Source organism: Colias croceus, chromosome 13 (assembly GCF_905220415.1).
Source record: "Colias croceus chromosome 13, ilColCroc2.1".
NCBI lineage: Eukaryota > Metazoa > Arthropoda > Insecta > Lepidoptera > Pieridae > Colias > Colias croceus.
Window position 1 is genome coordinate 5,764,723 of NC_059549.1, and position 22,427 is coordinate 5,787,149.

A 22,427-nucleotide genomic window follows, 5' to 3' on the forward strand; every position below is an offset into this window, starting at 1 on the left:
TATAAGCATGTTTTATAGGAACAACTTTTCTCTAAAATCAAAAATAGCCGAGATATTCGCCCTCAAAGTTAGGTTAGGTTTAGGTTAGGTTAGCCGTTAGATTAGGTTTGTTAAAAAAAACTACATAGAAATAGGAGCCCCGCGAAGCGGGGCTCCGTCGACGAAGATCGAACGATCGAAGATAATAATATGAACATAATATTATTACAATTTTACGGTATGACTGTTACCCGATTGTATCAATAAGAGCTATAATAAAAAAATAACAACGTGTTTTATTGCAGAAAGCATTTACTTTACACATTTCCTAATACGATATAGGAATTGTATACAATTCCTAGGAAGATTATACATTTCCTAGGATATGCATGCATTAAATAGTTTTTTAAACAATATTTTATACATTTCCTAAATGGTATCGGAATTGTACACATTTCCTAGGAATTGTATACAATTCCTTGATTTCATACATTTCCGGTAACACATACATATAGATGTAGGTACAGACTACAAAGTACACTCCTAAACACTTCACAGACATGTTCTTCTCATGAGATTTAATTGCTTATTTCTTCAAATAAATCTGGTTTCAATGGTTTTCACTAATCCTTGTCCGGGATCAGCTGATCGTCCGTCACCGTGACCGCAAGGCACCGCACGCTCCCACGTCATGTAACCGCATACTCTCGGAAATGGTATTAACTGGTTTTAAATCTTCATTTATGTTATTGTTGATTGTATAACTTTGTTTATAGACTTGGGTGGTGCATTTTGTTTTACGGTAATTATTTATATGTCTTCACCTAAAGGCACAGATTAGATACTAGCTTCAAGTAACTAAGTGCTAGTCTAAAATACGCATTAGGTTCTCATTGAACAGAAAACTATGAATTGTTTATGTAATTATTATTTATTATTAAAGTGAAAGTTTTTTAGGCGCTTTGAGACTAAAATTTCAAGGTCGCGTCATGGCAATACCGTCACGTCATGGAGTAAGGCGAAGATTTTGGTACCTTTGAATCTTACCAAAGAAGTTTCACTTCTGATACGTGTGCTCGCACTCACACATCTTTTTTATGGAAATACTATTGTTTTTGGAATACATGAGCTTTAGAAATAATAAGCAATCACATTAAACTTTTTCATAATTCATTTAAATGAAATAAATTTTCTGCAACGCTAACTAACAGCTGTACATATGTGTGTGTATTTTAACATACGGCGTCGGCGATCTATTTATTACCAGCAAAATTATAAAAAACTTTTATATAAATGCAAAAACAGTTGCGCATTAATATTTCACGAAGGGTCCCTTATCTATTGTTTTTATCTGATAGGGCTTATTATGGAAGCGTTTTACCACATGGCGTTTGTATAAGGTTAATAATTTTATACATTAAGAAATATTTTTTACTTTTATTATTCTTCATCGTCTCAAACTTTTTGGTCTGTGTAGCGCATGTCGCGTGACGCACGATACGTACGATAATTATCGTACAAATACGATAATTTTTAGTTAAATGTCTATAGTGTGAAAAAAAGTTTCACTTTTACCATGGTTTCATAAAACCACACAACATTTTTTTAGCTATATATGTATATGTATTATGTAATGCCTAATTTTTATGGCTATACTAGCTTTCCACCCGCGGCATCGCCCGCGCAGTCAAAGAAAAACCCGCATAGTTCCCGTTCCCGTGGGATTTCCGGGATAAAAACTATCCTATGTCCTTTCTCGGGTATCAAAATAATATGTCTATACCAAATTTCATGCAAATTGGTTCAGTAGTTAAGGCGTGATTGAGTAACAGACAGACAGACAGACAGAGTTACTTTCGCATTTATAATATTAGTATGGATTATCGTACGTAGGTATCGCCATAATAAAGTTATGACTAGTTCATTTAACGATTTGGTCACTCCTAGTTTTATTTTTGCAATAGATATTACTATCATAATCGACTCCGTCGTCTCTCAAAGTCGTATAAAGTTTATTTCTTAAGTTGTATAGTTAAGTATTTTTCCAATAGATTATGGTTATTAAAACTTAAATTAACGTAAACTTTTAATGAATGTTTTACAAAAACGGGTCGATTGAAACGAATTTAAAAGAACCTTTGCCCAAGGCAGTTTTCCATACCGTTCCCTTCCCTTACACATGGCAATATGTAGGTATATTCTTAGCCCTTTTAACTGATACATATTACACGCCTTTGGCGTTTTTGCCTCCCTTCACATGTTCTGTTTGTTTGTGTCGTGTGCATTATGTATATAAGGTTTAAGGTTTAAAGACATTTATTCCCATTAAGACATTAAGTCACTTACATGAGAAACTTAAATTTTAAACATAGGTATTTTGTATATCGTCATGAATTATTTTAAAAGGTACGATGTTTTTATTACAACTTTGTATATGGATATCATAGCAGTTAAGGCTGAAGGATAAGTGTGTAAGAGAGTCCGCTTCCGTACAAATAATATATAGGACTTTTCAATTTAGTAGAAATATTTTATTTATTTTAATAGATACGTTAATTCAAGATCAATGATGTAGATAAATGCTCAGGTCGAAAAATAACTCGTAGAATAACTGAATGTAAGACTCAGCTTTCTAAGATTTTCCCTATAATATCAATTATTATCAAATTAATTAGGTATATGAATTATACTTAAAAATTTTATACGATATCAGAAAATAATTTAAAGCCATACAAAAGTTAGCTTTTGTAAATTATTCAATTCCACAACCATATTCGTACGTTCATAATACGTTAAATATTCACATTCTGAGTTTGAAAGTTTCGCAGCGACCGGATACGCGGGTTTTGACCGGAAGTTCCACCCCAATCCAAGGGGATGTTCGACCGTAGGTACTTCGAACTAAACTGAGTTATTAATTAACAGGATCTACCGCGTACTAGAACAATTTTTGCAGACTTGGTAATTTGGAATTTTTGTTCGGTACTATTTTTTTTACACGCTTTTTTTTTATTAAGAAGTTGTCGATGGTACATTGCGTTAGCACATTTTTATAAATTGTATAATATCTCATTATAAATTTTAATTGATAAATACTGATTATGATAATTAACTACCTAAATTAATTAATATAGTAACTAGTAAAGTATTGCGATACTAAGTTATGGAGTGGTATCTACGAATATAAAGATTCTTTGGATCGGATCTTAAAATGTAGTTATCATGAATCTGGTAGAAATGACTTCTCTGTAAAGAAAATAAATTAATAATACAGATGTAAAATGCATCTGCCCTTTATCACATTAGGGACCAGCGGACTTCAAAAGTTCATCTAACATTAAAATAGGTACTATAAGAGGTCACGACTTTTCAAAGTCAAGTGTTTTATATAAGTCAAATTAAAAAATATTTCATCGAAAACTTGTTAATTAATTGTTATAAATTAATAAGGAGGCTTCATAGGCCTTGGAGGTATATAAATTAATTATAGAATTTTGTAAGGCATTTTTAATGACTATTTTAAGCTCCATACAGTAAAGGGGAAGTCAGCCTCGATTCCTCCCTTTATAAACGACTATTTTTACTAAAAATGTTGCTTATTTGTATGGTTTCATTTGTTAGGACTTAGTAGCTTCCATATACACTTTCTATTACTAGTACTTTGCTATTAAAAGTTAAAATATTAAGCTTAAATTATAAAGATTCTGGTTTGTTAATACTTAATCTGAATTCTCATAAAAATAATGCATTTTTATGCTATTGCATTCCTACTTATTGTACAATCCCTAGTTTTACAAATAACTACACAATCTAAGAACAACTTGTTCTATATTAATCATCAACAAACTACAAATTTATAACACCAAAGCGATATGAAACGAAATCACAAGAAACCCACATACAGTTAATATTACGCGTATAATATCTGCACACATCTTGTGTGTGCGTTCAGTGTTGACAAACTCTGTGTTCCATGTTGGTAGCGTCGACTTACGGCCGCTTTCTATATTGAATCTCAATCCCTAATTTGCTGGTCGAGATTGATATTTCAATCCATTTTCTACTTTTAGTATTTCAATAACCGATCGATGGATCGCTAACTCGATCTTTTTTTTCAATCCATCTTTGGGAGGGCCGATCGGGTTTTTAGATTGGTATTTGTATGAAAGTGAGAGTATGGTGTTTTCTTTAACCGATCTCTGATTTTGACAAATCGATTTTTGAACGTTATAGATCTTTATTTGTGATCCTCCAATTTTGACCGATTGTATTGATAAAAGGCGTGAAAATGGAAATATTTTCAAGTGATAGTGATAGTGATCTTGAATTATTAGCTCAGCTGTCGGATTGGGATAGTAGCGACAGCGAACAAGAGAGAGCTGTGTCCTCAAAAACTTTTCGACGAATAAACTTCATGGCAAGTTTAACTGACGCAGAGTTTACATTCAGATTCAGAATGAACAAAGCCTCAGTAGAATCTGTCTTTAATGAAATAATGCCCTATATCAAAGTGAAATCAAGACGGTAAGAAATTTATTTGTTTGCTCAAATTGCTTCAAAATGTATATAAACATAACCTAAAAATTGGATACATAACTAAAGTACCTATCATTTTCAGGAATAATGGTATACCACCATTGCATCAACTTTTATTGGCACTTCGATTTTATGCATTGGGTACAATGCTTAATTCAGTGGCCGACTTTGCTGGAGTATCCTTATCATCAGCTTGTAGAATAGTGGCAGATATATCTGCTGCTATCGCTAGATTGTATAACAAATATATTTTTCTGCATTCTAGAACTACAGATAAATTTTATAACATAGCTCAATTTCCTAGAGTATGTGGTGCTATTGACTGTACACATGTACACATTCAGTCTCCATGTAGGTATACAAGTACTGATTTGTTATCAATAAAAAATTTGCAATTTACTTAATTACTATTTGTTTAGAAAGTTGCCATACATTTGCTACAACAAATAAAATAAAATATTATGTATTTCAGGTTCAACAATAGGAGAGGAACATAGAAATAGGAAAGGATACTTTTCAATCAATGTCCAAGCCGTTTGTGATGCAGACCTTAAATTAATGAATGTTGTTGCTCGGTGGCCTGGTTCTGCTCATGATGCTACAATTTTTAATCAGTCAGTATTAAAAGGTAAGTAATATTGGGTTTATTGCCCTTTTAAATGTTATTAACATTTAAAATAATATGAATTTCTAATGTATCTAACTCTTATTACAGCCCAGTGTGAAGATGGTATTCTAGGAAATCGCTGGTTGCTCGGGGACAGTGCCTATCCAAACCGGCCTTACTTGCTCACACCTTTGTTAAACCCAGCAACTGCCCAGGAAATAAACTACAATGAGGCCCAGATAAAAACTAGAAACACAATTGAAAGGTAAAATCACCATTTTATAAAGCTTTCACTATACTAGAGATTATAAAAATTAAGTACCTACCTATTCATTTACTTTTTATTAACCAAGTTTATAAAAAAATGTATTTGTTTGTTTAGGACATTTGGAGTCTGGAAACGTCGCTTCTCAGTAATATCCTTGACCATGCGGTTGTCATTATATAACATACAAACAGTTATAATTGCTACAGCTGTTCTTCACAATATCTGCAGAAATTATAACATTGAAGAAGTACCCCCTGAAGTAGAAATGCCAGACGATAATGAAACTACTGTGATATCAGAGAATTCGGACAGTATTGAAAATGATATCAGAAATAGACAAGGACTGATTTCTAATTATTTTTAAAACTTATTACCTACCTATTTATTTTACAAAAATATGAATAGTCTGTCTTGAGATAATTTGTAAATTCCTTTGATTAGATTTTTATCATTAACATTTTGTCTTTATTATCATACCTTTTATTAGCTTCAAATTATTAAACAATGATAATTTCAATAAAACATTAATTTTTCAAAATAGTTTATTTAGTTACATACCTACATAAAATATATTTACACGAAATTATATAATTTTAAAAATCCTCACCCTTCAGCTTCCTTATTTCTAATTTTAATTTTTCATTTACTAGCGTTAAGTTTTTATTCTGTAATAATAAAGTTTCATTCTTCTCTCTCATTTTAGTTTCTAACATTTGTTTTTTAATGTTATAATACTCTGCCAATGCCTTGTTTCGAGCTTGACACCCGTTGTCTGGCTTCAGTAGCTTCCGCTTAACACCACCTGTAAAACAAAAATGCATTAAATATAGGAAAACATAATGTTTAAAATTTCATCAAAATTCTTTTAGTAGTTTTTGCATGGAAAAGTATCAAATATCCATCCTCACAAACTTTAATGTTTATTCATCTTCACAATCTTCATGTAGGTACCTAACATATATGTTCCAGGTCATAGTCTACCTGTGTGCCAAAATTTTATCCATATTGGTTGAGCCAATAAAGCATTATTGTGTAACAAACATGCAAAGTATCACATTATTATTATGTAATAGGATATTACCACTAGTTTTGAAATTCCTTTTTTCAATGGAATGGATATTGGGCGTACCCAGCGACACCAACTCATCCCCAATGCCATTGGCTGGCACTTCATTGCCCATGGACACAGATGTATAATCCATGGACGGCGTAGGATTTTCCACAGGCAATGGAGTGTCAATCAATAGCATTGGATGATCAGCTGGCACAATATAAGCTGTCCCAACACTCCCATCACCATCACTATCACCAATAAGTTGGGGCTCAGCATCACCACCAAACCTCACTGTGAGACCCTCTCCAGTGCTGCCCAGTAATGCTGCTACCCTGTCCAGGATCTCATCTGGAGGAAAGTACCCTGGTGGCCCACCTCCAGTCTGGAACATAATTTGACATAATCATTAATTATATATTTAAAAAAATTCCTCATCAACATGTTCTGGACTACCATTTACAGTACCTACTTAACTATAAGTAAAATATAACATAACATCATGCCCTGTATTCCCCAACAGGTTGAGCAGCGGTAGCACACCCTGGCACACCCACATTTTGCCAGTTATGTTTTAAGGCAAGCCTATTGCCATCTACCGGGCACATATCCAGACTCCGGGCAGCTACTGAGAAATTCCTAATGTTAAAACTTAAAAACACTGCCCAACCTGAAAATACTGACTAATACCTCATGCTCAGCAGTCGCTTACAACCACTAGTCTAGTTATTAGACTAACAAGCAGGCAAGGCTAGTCCAAGTTTTGTATTTTTAGGGTTTATCTATTTTAAACTTAATTTACCTTTATCCGTTCCATCCGCATGAGACCAATGCGCTTTCGCGAATTCTTTTTCAAGTTTTCCCACTTAAGACGCAGTTGTTGTGGTGTACGGCGACAGGTGCCTATATTTGCATTGAAGACCCCTGCAATCCGTGTCCATTCTTCTATCTTCATTTTATTACTGGTGGCATTGGTCTTCTTGTTATACAATATCTTGCTCCCCTCAATTAAGGAGAGCAGCCCTTTCGTCTCTTCCTTCGAAAGAGGTTTAGTTTTACTCTACAAACAAATAAAATAAAACTTAGTAAGTTTTGTACGAAATGGCGCGAAATACCGCGCCACGCGTTTATCTTTTACATAGAAAATTATACATTTGTGGACGTGAATGTTTATTGCACGTATATTTAGTATAATTATTTACTTACAGTTTCTGCCTCTGACTCCATTTTTTATTTAACTTTCTTCTTTCCAAGGAACAAACAAACTTGAGACTATAATAATATAATTTAAGTTAATTTTGCCAATGTCAAACTGACTGACTGACGTTTGCGATTGACTGACGTTCCGTTCCTCTTCAACAAAACGTATGTTACTAATCTAACGTTAACGTTATAGTACTTTACCGCTGCAACTTTGCAATCAATTATTATTATTACTGTGTATGCAATTTCTTGTGATTATACATAAAATAGATTAGCTATAAGAAAGCAAACACCATTTTACTCATTAACAATTGCTGATGTTCTTTTACTGCAAATGCGTAAAACAAAACGTTAAGGAGGGCGCAAATTTATGACCAATCCCTTTTTTCTAATGGATTTGGAGACGAGATCGGCTTATTGAAATGCAGATTCAACATCAATCGACGGATCGGATAAAATCTGGATCAATAGAAATCTAAGATTCACGATCGAATATTGAAAGCAACAATTAGCGAGTGTTAATTTGTCGCTAACTGATGGAAAGCAAACAGTGTTAATACACAACAAACAGAAGATTGGTACGGGAAGTTCAAGCGACGCGTAAATATTTATACGAATTGATTTTTTGTGATGCTGCGTGTCTATTGGTTTGAATGCGTCTCAGTGATAGGGACTTGGGATTTTTAAATTATCTCTGAATTAGATTATATTTATATGAATGGAAGTAAGAAATATGTGGTATGTAAATAATAATATTGAATGGGTTTAAAGGTAACCTACGTTAATTGCGTAACTGTATTAATGTACTTGATCCGATCTTGTATGTTAAATGTTAATAATTACCAATAAAAATTATGTTATCATAAAAGTTTAATAAAAATGTAAAGAAGTCTTAAATTTGAAAAGAACAATTCTTCTCCTTACATTTAATATAAAGCGGGTGTTACACATAAAGTTGGTTAAAATGTGGACGACGCTCTCGTTTGTTAAATCAGACGTATTTTGAATCTTTCCCTCTCTAGACTAGTTTGCATTTTTCAAGCACCCGCCCGCATTTTCTAGCCGATTTATCCTCTTATTAGGCTTAGGGTGTGGAGAAAATACTTTAAAGACAAAAGAACTTTACCCCAATTCAACCCTAGTCTTTTTTTGTTTACTGCATGTCATATGTAGTGTCATACATCTATAACTGTGCGGGTTATACGTTTTTTTGGTTGGAATGTGCGAAATGAAAATTGAAAATTGAAAGCTATTCTTGTGTTTTAAAAATTAGCTTTTATCAAAGATTAAACATATAATTATATACTTACTGTATTAGTTAATATTTATTGTGAATAATATTAGCTATACCTAACTAAGTAAGTATATTTTTTACATGGTCTTCTTTGTTAGAGGTCTAATAATGTGATGATAATTAAGATGAATTCTTGTCATGCGTCTGTTACTGTAATATTTTATATAATGACATTATATAGTTACATTCTAGGTAGCTACTTACTAATTGGACGATAATGAGGACAAGGGCTACTATTGCTTAGCCATAGCTTTTGCTATTGGGATAAAGAAGAATTTATTATTTTTTTATTAAGGGAACAATTCATTAAATTTGACGGGCCATTAATTACGTTGACCGCCGCTCGTTATACTATGGTTATACTGAAATAAAAGAGGGGTAAATTGTCCTACAATGAATAACATACAGAATAGATATTTCAATTTATATCATTGACATTTAAGGTTGCGTTGGCGATGCAATCATAGATACATATGTGCGACAAAAACATTCATCATAATTATTTTTACGAGACCTTTCTAAAAGTATGTGATCAATAACGGTAACATTTAATTGCATTTACGACATAGATATCGCCGATTCTTTGATTATATCGCCGCGTAGTCACCCAATTAAATTAAAAAGAGAGAATACCTGAAAAGCACGCGTACATACCATCAGCTGTAAAAATATCAATAAATTTCGTATAATATTTTATGGCGGGGGTCGTTGGCATTTACGGGACATGTGTGGAGGCACCTGTCGATCCCCCTTCCTACGACACCCCAACACGTGGAAAATATTAAATGTTACTTGCTTGGTGCACCCGGGCGCCCGCGCTGTGGGCTGACGCGACTCGCGAGGGATCTACGTATTTACCTGCCGTCAACCTTCAACGTTATCTTCCATAAATTGAAATTGCGTTATATTTAGATCCAAATTAAGCCCGTATGTACAACCGTTTAGAGACCATATTTTAGTGGATAGTTTTTTCTGTTGATTCCTTCCGATGTATAAGCATAATATGTTTGTAATATAGCTGCTGTAAAGGTATTGTATGGAATTGACACAATATAACTAGAGCTTATATACGTGACTCTGTTTTGCATATTATATAATACCTGTATGTGTTATAGATTATATTATTATAAACGATAAGTTATTTTTATAATGAATCGCTACATAATGAGCTTTTTTAACCGTATGTATATAAATATAATATGTGTTTCCTGCAATATATCAAACGCAATTAAGTAGTTACTTTGATTGATACGAACAGGTATTGTTACTGAGATTGTTATATTTATTTATTGCGTCTGTTGCTTTGTAATTAATATGCAGGCTCGAGGCATTGGTGAATCATAGTTTTTCAAGGTTTATGCTGTTTACTATTCCACACAAGCCAGTGTATATCATAATTCATCTTTGACATAGTAAAATATACCAGATAGCAATCATTGCGTACAGTTAAATAAGATAAAATAAAGAATGTCTTTTATGTGAGTACCGTTATTTTTAGTTGAAAAGAGAGTTTTTTGTTTTGTGGTATATTGAGTATAATGACATATTTTAAATTATTTAATGCTCACCTATTAGTTTGTCATGAAGTCCATTAAACCGTCAGTCCCAACCTATTTTGTTTATTTAACGTACTGGCAAGGTTTACGCAAAGTATTTTCACACTAAACGAAACATTGTTTATTCGTTAAATAAATTAAATTTATTGGGTTGATATTCCAATTTTCCAAATTTAATTATTGCCGACTGTTATTTTTGAATAAACGCTCTCAATAATCCAGTAACCTTCAATTGAAAAATGTTTTTATTAAACGGCACCGTTTTTTTTTAAGAATGCAAAATAGTCTAATCGAACAGGTGTTACAGTTTTAAGATAATCAATCAAACGATGTGATTTATATATATTTTGCTGTTTATTTGTGTATTTACTTAATACTTAGTAATATGAAATTAACAATAATAATGGAGACTTGCGTATTTCTTGTCGTGTGAACAAATTGCAATTAATAGTTGCAACATGCAAACAAATTAGATCCATGTACCTATTGGTAACAATAAACTATCATTCTATACTTTGACACGAAGCTTCCTGGATGATACTCATGTTCGTTCATATGAAACTGCGGTCACTATAATATAATAAGTGCTATGGAATGAGAGCGATCTGTAACCAAGACGGTTTCACATGAAGAGCTTGTATCGCGATGTTTATTTGACTTCTCGCTCGTGTTTATTTTAGTAAAAATTTATAGCAATTCTTGAAGTTTCTCCGCTTCGGACTACTTGTCTTTGAACTATTTAGCGCACTCGCCTGTATGATTGTCGGTTGTTAATGCCGTGTTTTAAAACTTTAATATTTCAGTGTATGAGTAGCCCTTTGTTTCTTTTAAACGATATCCGGAGTGTTCTGCTTTACCATAAAGTAATAGTAAAAATGTAGTTTATATCATCTACATTTTATTTAATTAGTATATTTCTTTCGTATGTTTTTAATGAGCAAAAAACGTTATTGTCATAAATTTTTACGATATGTAATTTTGTTGATTTTATTTTCTTAAACATTTTACTGTCTGTGCGAATAGCTACTTAAATTAGTTTTATGTTTTATCGACCTTCAATATGGACCAGGTGACGATACTTTAATATCAAAAGATTTGAATATTTGCTCTCCATTTTTCGCACTTTCGCGTGACCCTTATTACAATATGCGCTAAAGTATGCCATTAAATATCGTCGGCTAAAGTGTCAAACCTCGTAACTCCATTTTTTTTTTTCAAATGACATTTTTATACATTTGTGTCACTAATTTCTGAACGGATACGATAGCAAAGCCCTTATATCCTTTAATAAAGCCGTTTCAATTTAAAATGCTAAATAGAAAACCACGTATCTCCGGGCCGCCATTTTGTTGAAAGCAAACCTCGTATTTCCCGCCGCTCAGTACTGCACGATATGGAGTAGTGAACGCACGTGATTTCTTTTTCTTATTTTGTGTAAAACAAAGTTATTTACGAACAAGTAAGTACCCAATTCTTATTTTATATGCATAATAGTGTTCTATTATCCTTGTGACTTTGTGACAATTGTATTGAACTTGTATTATTATTACTAACTTTGCTAGTTTTCGTTTATAGTGGAGATAAGAGGTTTTCTAAAAAACTTTCTTATTATTTATTAACCCAGAAGTTACGTTACGAGGTTTTCTAAACTTTTTCAAATCATTTTGTTTTGTTTCAGGCCATCATAGTAACAGTTTTTTTACCATGGATCCTCGACAAAAACTAAGAATAAAAAAAATGTTTGTAAATTTAAAAAATGAAGGATACGATATTTACGATTGCACAGTCAACCAATCTGATGGATCGCTTGTTATTGAAAATGAAGAACAAGTTACGTCCGACAAAGAGATTCGGGAAAATTTTGAGAGTAATGAACCCGTTGCACCAGCTTCGCCGTTACCATCATGTAGTCAAAATGCAATTTCTCCTCACGCTACACAAATAACATTTCAAGCTGAGTTCCACGCACCTTTTGATGATACTTTCTTAAAACCTTCTGCCGACAGTACGTCTAAATCGACTGAAATAAAAAGTAGTAATGTAAAAACGACTACATTTATAAATCCAAGGCATGTTATACTACACAGTGACAAATCGATGACTATTTCAAATGATTGTTTAGATGTAATCAACATTTTAACACCTACACCTTCTGAAAATGATTTCAACAGCAAAAAGACGTTTGTCTTTACGAATGCTAAACCGATTAGTTTACCAGAAAAAGAAATCGATGCGCAATCCTTGTCATTAATAACTGTTATGCCAGTTTCTGCAGATCCTCAAGAAATTGAATGTATCGGATCCTCGAATACAACTGAAAATGAGTTGGACAGTAACAGATCTTCACCGAGTCTTTTATTAACGTCTTCTATTTGTATGGATGAGAGTAACTATGAAGGCGGCGACATCAATTATGTAATACCTTTACCAACAAATAAGCGAACCACAGACAATTTTGACGAAATAGAAAATTTGGATGAACCTATTGTTAGAGAACCGAAAGAGTCAGATGACACTCCAAAACGTAAGAGATCTAAGAAAAGTGACAAAAATAACTGGAAGAGAAGCACTGCTAAAAAATTACGAGAAAGGGGTATGCAATACTACGGGAAGAAAAAAGAAGAAGATTCATGGGTTTACGATAAAATCAAAAAGGAAAAAGCTTTAAAATCTAGGTGCAATTGTAAACTAAGTAGCCTGGAATCTAAATTCAAATGTTCGAGTATTACTGAAGAGAAGAGAAACATGATTTTCAAAAATTTTTGGAGTTGTATGTCATGGAAAGAGAAGAAAATGTATGTTAAAACGTTAACAATAGTAAAACCGACTGAGAGAAAAAGGACAGAAAAAGAAAACTCGAGGAGAAAACAGACACTTGAACTTTACCTGGAAGTAGACACCATCAAAATAAGAGTTTGTAAAACTATGTTTCTAAATACCTTGGATATCGGAGAGTGGATGTTACTAAACTGGACTAGACAAGACATAGAAAATGAAACCAGGAGAAATGAAACTGAGACACAAACCGGGACACGACAACAACACGATGAATCAAAGAAAGAAGAGAAGGTCAAAAAGTTTTTCAATTCTTTGCCGAAGCTTGAAAGCCATTATTGTAGATCACAGTCATCTAAATTGTATTTGGAGCCTATTTGGGAAAGAAAAACTCAATTGTTACAAGAATACAATGATGTCTTTGCCAAAGAAAATGGATATGACCCCGTTTCGATTACAACTTTATCAAAAGTATTTAATGACATGAATTTATCATTGTTCAGACCGAAAAAAGACCTTTGCGACCTTTGTGAAGCTCATAAATGTAAAAACGTTTCGGAGGAAAAATACAACAACCATATTAAAATGAAAAATGCTGCACGAGCAGAAAAAGAAGCCGATAAAAAAAGTGGCAAAGAAGTTCTAACTATGGACTTACAATCTGTTTTGCTGTGCCCGAAATCCAATGCTTCAGCCTTGTACTACAAAACTAAATTGATTGTACACAACTTTACAGTTTACGATACAAAACGATTAGAGGGTTACTGTTTCTTCTGGAACGAAACGGAAGGATCATTAACAGCCAATGATTTTTCATCAGTCATCATAAGAATGATGGAGCTGTTTACTCAGAAGCATAATTTGACAGAGGGTGCAGAAATTATTATATACAGCGACGGCTGCACATATCAAAATAGAAATGTCACGTTGTCAAATGCCCTGCTCAACTTTGCTGTCCTAAAGAAAATAAAAATTGTGCAAAAAATTTTAGAGAAGGGGCATACACAAATGGAGGCGGATTCCATGCATTCTGTTATTGAGAGGCAGGTCAGGAATAAGAAAATAAATATTCCAGCTGACTATGTCAACATTGCTAAAACAGCCTGTAATAAAAAGCCTTATTATGTAGAATATTTGGAGCATACATTTTTCAAAAAATTTGATACATTGAAAACCTATAAAACTATTAGACCAGGAAGAAAGGTAGGGGATCCTGTTGTGACGGACTTGAGGCAGTTGACATATTTGCCGGACGGTAAAATTTTGTACCGTCTGGGATTTACTGAAGAATTCGACGAAAATCCGCTACCAACAAGAGCAAAGCTGACTGATCCAGTGAGCATGCAAGACCTGCCAACACTCTATTCTGAAAGATTGAAAATTAAGAAGTCTAAATTTGAACACCTTCAACAATTAAAAATTATTATGGAAGCAGATTACCATCCATTTTATGATGCTATTCCTTATGAATAGATTTTTTAGTTACTAAGTAATAACAGATTTTTGTTTAAGGTACCTAATGATTTTGGTGGGCGAGTTTGACTGGCATTTGTCCGGTTTTTTTATATTGAGTCAAAATAAGTACAATTAATAACAAGACTGATTAACTATAGGTTATAAGAAACTCTCTATTGATAACCTCATTTGATAAATACAAAAGTGTTATTTATCTTTAAAATATAGTTATACATAATTTAAAAAGATTTTCATATCTTATGAAAATTTTCCGCAATGTTTCTAGTTAAGTAAAAAGTCTGCCTTGTCTGGTCGCACCAGATTCTATACATAAGGATAAGCATTAAGATGCAAAATGTTAAGTTTGTTTTCCTAGTCATACCAAATTCTAGAATTAAGGATAAATTACCTCAATTGTTAACTGATTATCTCAATTGTTTATTTGATTTCTTTTAAATAAATAAATACATTATAATAATATTTGAGTATTTCTTGTAGCAAAACTCGTATTTCCCCAATTATACAATTATTTATACAGGCAAATCTCGTAACTCCATTTTAACACACATGCCGCGAATTTTTATAATTTTTTTTATTGAAATAATATTTCTTTTCAATTTATAAGTATGAATGTATAAAATCAAAACAAACCTTCATGCAAAATTTTTCGTGGTTAAGTTTTTTGTATCTCCTGTAAAATTTGATCTGATGGAGTTAAGAGGTTTGACACTTTAGCCGACGATATATTTATATCTAACGTACTGTTGAAATTTTTGAGGAATACTAAGATAATGTTGTCTCTCAGATCATAAAAATAATTTCTAAAATATTTGGCGCCACTTACCAAAACACTAATTTATTATAGTTTATTAATACTCCACGTCCCCTATATCGTATCGGTCGTAGGTCGAGCGACGCGGTTGAATTTGATGAAATATTCATAGAATCTTAATGAATGTATTAACCATCAGGTGAAGCGTGGTATTGCACATGCTTCACGTGCATTTGGAGGTGTTTTTCAGTGAATATAGAAAAGTATTGGTCTTGGTATGACGGTAGCGTTCAAAGTATCTTATAGGTCTATTTCAAGTGACGACAACGTGAATACTAAATGTATTGAAATAGGTACGCTATTATATTACGATCTTTTAATTTAGTAAGTATTTGATGAAATTTATAATGATAATACGATTATTATTTACTTACCTACTTAAAATTTTGCGAGAGCGTAACTACCTAAATATATTAAAAGACATAATGAAAATTGATGTTGAGCTGATTAAACATTAAAAGTATTCGAAGTAAAATAGAAATTGACACGCTAAAACAAAAGTTTTTTGTTCGCTCGCTAAGAGAGTAAAACGGAATAAAATAGTTTTTCAAAGACATCTATCTGTACGGACGGGTGCATTTAGCAAACAATAAAACGCTAAATGAACCGTGCCGCGCTAAATATTGGACGGGTTAAAGTTTAAACTTTAAACGAATAAAAACGTGGAGCGAGCGACGATTTTTAAACATGCGCCGGCAAATCCAATTATATGTATCGACAGCTCCGATGTACTGATCATTAACGGTGTGAAAACAATCAAATTGACTTTAACAATCAAACAGTTTCATTAAGCGCTTCGAGCGCTTCACTCACTGCACTGTCCGAACATTGAAAAAGCTAAATTGAAGTCGTAGAAGTTAGATGGGTCGATAACACAAAACAGTTTTAATTCGCTTAGAGTGATTGCTTTGCGTCAGTGATTGTTGTAGATAAAGAGATTTTGTTGTACAATTCTTGCCCGCGGTGTAACGTGTGCTAGATTGGTTTTGTAATTGTTTTGTGTATCTCCTTTCAAATGGGAGGGGACGAGATGTGTCGGTGTATCGTATGGTGTTTATGCGAGAACCTCTTAATTCAAATATTATAACGTGTTTTCAAGTGCACCTACATAGAAATAAATACACCCAAGTTTTCACTTTTGCATTTATTCTAGTCAAGCCGTATGTTTTTGTATGATGGGAGTACAAGAACTTAGAGCAAGTGAAAGTAGAAAGAAATGGCTATTGTTTTAAACCAAAATAATAATAATCAAGAGTTTAATTATTTCACATGTGTAAAATTTCTTTGTTGTCCGCTATTATGAAATCAACAATTTGCAACCGCCGCAATGTAATGGAATAATGTAATGCAAAATCGATAATCTGAATGCGCAGTGGGTAAACAAGCGGGCCGCACTTTAGGCCGGCGGCAATAAAAATCACGTTCACTCAGATTTACGCACTATCATGTTGTTTTGTTGCTTCATTTATCTCGCTCGGGTTAGGGTCTCGTTAAATTAGCGTATTAACAATTACGGAGACTTTTATGAGCGGCCTTTTATGTAATGTGGACGGTTGATAGTTTGAATAGTTCGGTGCCGCGATGGAGGGTTAAGGTTGGTGAAGCCATATTGCTTTTCTATGTGATTTGTGTAGTGGGTCTTGTAAAGTTTTTTTGGCTTTCTAAATCCTGCATTTTGCTGAATAGGTATTGGGTACTACGAGCAGACATTATTCAAAAAAATAATAGTTTCAATTTGCAATTACAAAAAAATATTATTTTAACATTAAAATTATTTTCAAAGGTAGAGAAGAAAATTATCCGACACAAAATTGAAAAAAATAGTCGCGTCACGAGTTTTTTTAATAATATTACAGCGATAATGCTCCCTAATTAAAACGTGACACATAAAATGTAAAACTACCGCGAAACATGCACAACATCTGTGGAAGTAAACTAATTTGTTGCGGTCATTTTGCATCATAATTCACCTTATACCGTCTCTTTATCGGACCCATTTGGCCGCTGCCCCTAAATATCGCGTTTAATTTTATGTGCCTGTATCACTCTTAACTGCTTAATTGGCCTTTTTATATGAACCTTTGTTTACGGCTATAAATAAATCCGAATATTCATGTCACTGAGACGTGGATTAATTGGTAGGGACAGGTTCAGATCGACTGATTATTATTTTTAGGGAGTAATCTCTACTTCCTCGTATAGAATTCTTCTCCATATGCATGGTTTTAAATTTTAATTCTAATTATGTAGTTTTAGACTACATATAGGTATGTGGATTATGAAGAAAATTAAATATTCCATGACAAGCTATCATATTGATTTAACTTTTCGTTTAACCATGCGTAAAATAAATGTAGATTTGTTGTTAAATGTAGCAAAAAATTATACCCGAAAGAGAAAAAGAATGAGTAACATAACACTTAATCTCGGCTAGCTGGTTTAAAGCCAATGCAATTAAATAGAACATACACAGGCAAGTATCTTACACAGCTCTGTTTAGACGTATTTAGCGCGGCGCGTTGACATTTTTACGAGGCAAGAAAATTCCACATGCAGCGCCGTGCCTCCCTCCGCTATCTCATCAATTGTTTCGTGTTTGTTTGTGTTTGTTCTCGGCGCTTGTTTTCATAACACACTGTCTGTCTTTGATGACGGTCTGTTTGCGTTGCGGTCGCCTCTCGAAACTGAGTAATGTTCTTGGCTTCGACTATATTTTTCTAGAGGAAACTTGCGATTTAAGCGCTCCTCTACATTCCGATTAACTACATGGCTGTAATTGATGGACAGAGCTTTATTATTGATTAACTTACATGAAAACACACACACACACACACACACACACACACACACACACACACACACACACACACACACACACTCACACATATACACACACAAGCATTTAAGCGCTTTCCACTTACCTTTATTTGTTATTTTTAAAATTTTCTTTTGTATAACGTAGGTATCTATACTGTTTCGAATTAATGGGAGAAGCCACTGGCTCCTGAGACACAGTATTTAACTAATTCAGGAGCCTATGGATTCATATATAAGCTGTACCTATTTTTTATGACAATAAAGTTATTTATTTATTTATTTAAAGAGCTACTTGGCGCCTTTTAAAATACGATGACATTACAATGCTGGCTTGTTATAAACCGTGATCGAATAATACCATTAATTAGCAACGAGAAGATCGATGCCGCGGCAAGGCAATTTATTATAATAAATTAATTGTAAGAAGTACGAACAAGCGAACGATCTGCTCACCAGGTCGCTAATCCCAGGGTGGGCCTGGGGCGCATTATTCGCTCTGCTGACTTTTGGCCGCCGTCCACCACATGCATCTTACGGGCTCATGCCCCCAGTATTGTTAATCCATTGTTATTTATAGTTAGCGAAATGTATAATTATTATCTCGGTGCCGCTATGTTAATTACAGCGAGCACTGTTAGACGGGTAATGCTCGGTGCACACGAGTGAACTCAGCGCAGAACGTCTGTCGCAGACCCGTGTTAAATACGTATGTACTCACGTGTCGAGACGCGACGTGTTGCGCAATAACTTATCTATCTGCAATTATTTATCAAGAGAGCTATTTGAGCGCGTCTCAAAGGCTCGTGCGAGCTCGATTTCGAATTCAATTTGGCGGTGCCGGTGTAAAAACATGGTCGCGTTTGTGATGTCCGAACCGACAACGTTTCAGTGACGAGGCAAAAAAGCAATGGAAAAGTGGTAATTTGTTTCGGTTAAAGAGTATTGGAGCAGATCGTGCTGGCTGTGATTGGCTTGCACCGCTGACTTGTTTGTAAACGTTTGTTTCCTCGACATTGCTCAAATTGCTTCATCGTAATGGAGTAATAAATGAACAAAAAAGAAGTAGGTGCGCTAAAGAAAGGAGCGAGTAATATTTCATGTTGATATTTCGTTGGTTATTAATATACGTCGGCGAGCTAAGTATTGATAAAACCATAAAGAGAAGAGGGCTTTGTATTATTCCTTTTAAAGTGCACTTTTCTGGAATTTTCCGTTGTCTACACGGCGGAATCCATCAAAGGATTAGGGTGGCGTCTCGGGTACGAGATCGGTTGATCGGCGTTTTCTGGATGAGGAATAAATTATCCACCACTTAGGCGACAGATTTCACGTTTTACACATTTTACGTAACTGTAGAAACGTCTATTCTTAGAATTTTTTTATTCTTTGACTACATTCTTTCGTACTAAATAAATACAAAAACTAAGATACTTTTTTTCTTGTCTTTCTAAAGTTCGTCGAAATACGACTTCAATAGCCAAATATTAAGATGGACGATAGACCGCACGGATCTAAAATGCGCGCTAAGCACAAATCGGCGGGTTTCAAATCAGCAGATTGCGGCCGGAGCGCGGTTGCAGCGGGATTATAGACTGCATGACGCTGCACATTGCGCGCTACGTCATTTCGTTCGTACGGAGAATGGACCAAAGTTTGGAAGCTGACGGGGAGTAAATATTGTGAAGTCTATATTTCAATAGTACATTGTCGTTTTGTGCTTTTTATGTGTCATCATAATAGCTCTATGTAAAACTCAGTATCGAAAAATTGAACTTAAAGTTAAACCTTATAAAAAAATAATAATCCGATGAAATGGTGATACTTAAAACAGTTTTTTTTTCTATCCTAAATAGGTTTTAAACGATTGCCAATATAATTTTTTTTTCAATTCTGTTTTCTATAGAAATAATGGAATGTAATAATGTTGCTCTATTTTAAATAAATAACCATTAATATTAATTACATGAACACATCTCATTATAAAGTTCGTAGTCGTCTAATTAAATCCAAATGTATTGTACTCGTATACGAAAACAAAGGAACAAATGTTAGACAAAATTTTATTACCGTCACGTCATGAAGATTGATCGACGTTATTTAATTAGAGAAATGTAAGTCGTGTAAATATTAATAAATAATTTGACGGTATTTACATTTGATATCTAGTTGTCACAATAATTTTAATTAAGGGATGGCAGAATGTTAGCATAACGTTTTGGATTCCTATTTAATTAATGAAACGTTGGCATGCCAATAACGATACTTGTTTTGATGTAGGTACCTTTGATAATTTATTATTTATCTGAATTCGCAAATAGATTATTATTTGTATTTTCTGATAGATTGTATTTATTGAGTACCTATTAACCTAATTATATTGCTGATTCAGTGGAATTGTATTTATACACTGCATTAACTGTGAAATTTACGAGAATCTATAGGTAACACAAATATGTACTTTAAATTTAAATGTTAATTTGTGTTTTTGTGATGCGTTTGGAAACGTGTTTCGCATAAAATAGTAACTAGATGCTTAATAATTAATTTACATTTTCACCATGTATATATAAGAATTTTATATCTCATAAATTGTTTAAAACTGTTCAAAAATATTTTAATTAATAAATATGCTATATACGATTATTAGCAAAAATGTAAGATAAATTAAAATAATGAAGTAACTTTGTATTTATTACATTATATTACAGAGTTCCAGTGGTGTAACTACCTAATATTTAAGTCATAAATTCGCTTGATTCATTTATTATTCAGTAAGAGCAGATGTTTCGTGCAATATATTTAAGACGTTTTAAAGCATTAATGAACTATACTTCCTTAGTTGCTAATCGTGATATTGAAGAGATATGTCGTGTAAGCCGTAAGGGACGGAATTTAATGCGTTTTTTTCGAAGCTCTTCTTTTAGCTATTGTAGCATAATTAACATATTATTATTAGTACCTAGTATAATTAACATATTATTTATTGCTGTTAATGATATAAAAATGGGAATTTGCATGAAAAGTTAACATTACTTATAATAATAAATAAATACACTTTATTCAGCACCAAGTAAATACATGTAAAAAAAAAGAAACAGACAATATGTTATAAAGCTAAAAAGGCGGCCTTATCGCTACTAAGCGATTTCTACCAGGCAACCTATAATATAATCTTGCTTGCGCTATGCTTTCTTGCTAACATCAAAAATTGTTTATAAATACATATAATGAAGACACAAAAATCCACGTAAATTCATATATTTTATTCAAATTTCAATAGAACTTGAAACTTTGTGCCTTCTATGAGCCGTTTTTTCTATTCGTGTGTGTAAATGCAAATTGATTTTTGTGTCAAAGACAAAAGGCACATAATCGTATGCAAGTGGGTCACATCCTTTGACAAGTTACGGTGTTGTTGATAAGCGAAATGGAAACCGCCGGTAATGAAGTCAATGCAATTCGGAGTGCGCCGGCGCAGGAAAGCGTATATGAATAGTTTGAATATGGAAGTACGAGAAACGCAAACGGATAGGGTTGGCAGAACGTGGTTTTTAAAGTTAGTTGCCACCGCGTTTGTTTGATCATGTTATAATTTTTGTAGATCGATTGTTTAAGTGTACTAAGTAGTTATTATAATTTTGTGTTAAACAGATGTGATTAAACTATTATACTATTTGTAGGAAAGGTAAGAACGGCTTTCGTTTCTTTTCGTTTATTTAATTTCTATGCGCAACGGTAATCGGAACATCTATAGGTACGATAAAATACAATTTTTATATTGAATGGTATATATATATTTTTTACAAAATAGCAATTGTTGGCAGCCCTAAAGCGACGCACGCCAGACACGTCGCACACGCATTCTCTCCTTATGTCCATAGTATTGCAGTAAGAATGCGAGCTAAGCAGTTACCCAATACTATATTTAGTTTAATATGCTCCGTATGAACTGTCAGCTAAAATATATGTGAGGTCATATTCGTATAAGTATGGAACGAGCCTTTTGATGCTCAGCACCTGATAGCATTATTGGCCCTAAAAGGATTGTTTTCAA

At 33.3% G+C, this 22,427-nt stretch overlaps 3 protein-coding genes across 4 annotated transcripts in view; 2 read left to right on the forward strand and 1 right to left on the reverse strand.

Moving 5' to 3' along the window:
• Positions 1-22,427, forward strand: part of LOC123696571 (protein couch potato) — a 152,432-nt gene that overhangs the window by 34,727 nt on the left and 95,278 nt on the right. The gene's annotated exons all lie outside the window — the stretch shown is intronic.
• LOC123696570 (putative nuclease HARBI1) lies at positions 3,985-5,922 on the forward strand. The gene is made up of 5 exons (XM_045642830.1): positions 3,985-4,503; positions 4,598-4,866; positions 4,988-5,143; positions 5,231-5,387; positions 5,505-5,922. Exons 1-5 carry the CDS (start codon positions 4,268-4,270, stop codon positions 5,752-5,754), a joined length of 1,068 nt encoding a protein of 355 aa, XP_045498786.1. The 5' UTR covers positions 3,985-4,267; the 3' UTR covers positions 5,755-5,922.
• Positions 6,062-8,136, reverse strand: LOC123696580. Of its 2 annotated transcripts, XM_045642854.1 has the most exons (4): positions 7,648-8,136; positions 7,244-7,501; positions 6,732-6,826; positions 6,084-6,192 (listed from the first exon to the last, which is right to left on the reverse strand). In XM_045642854.1, the coding sequence occupies exons 1-4, from the start codon at positions 7,666-7,668 to the stop codon at positions 6,183-6,185; spliced, it is 384 nt and encodes a 127-aa protein (XP_045498810.1). In that variant the 5' UTR covers positions 7,669-8,136; the 3' UTR covers positions 6,084-6,182. The 2 variants fall into 2 exon arrangements, with proteins under 2 accessions (XP_045498809.1, XP_045498810.1); XM_045642853.1 differs by having other exon boundaries at positions 6,062-6,826.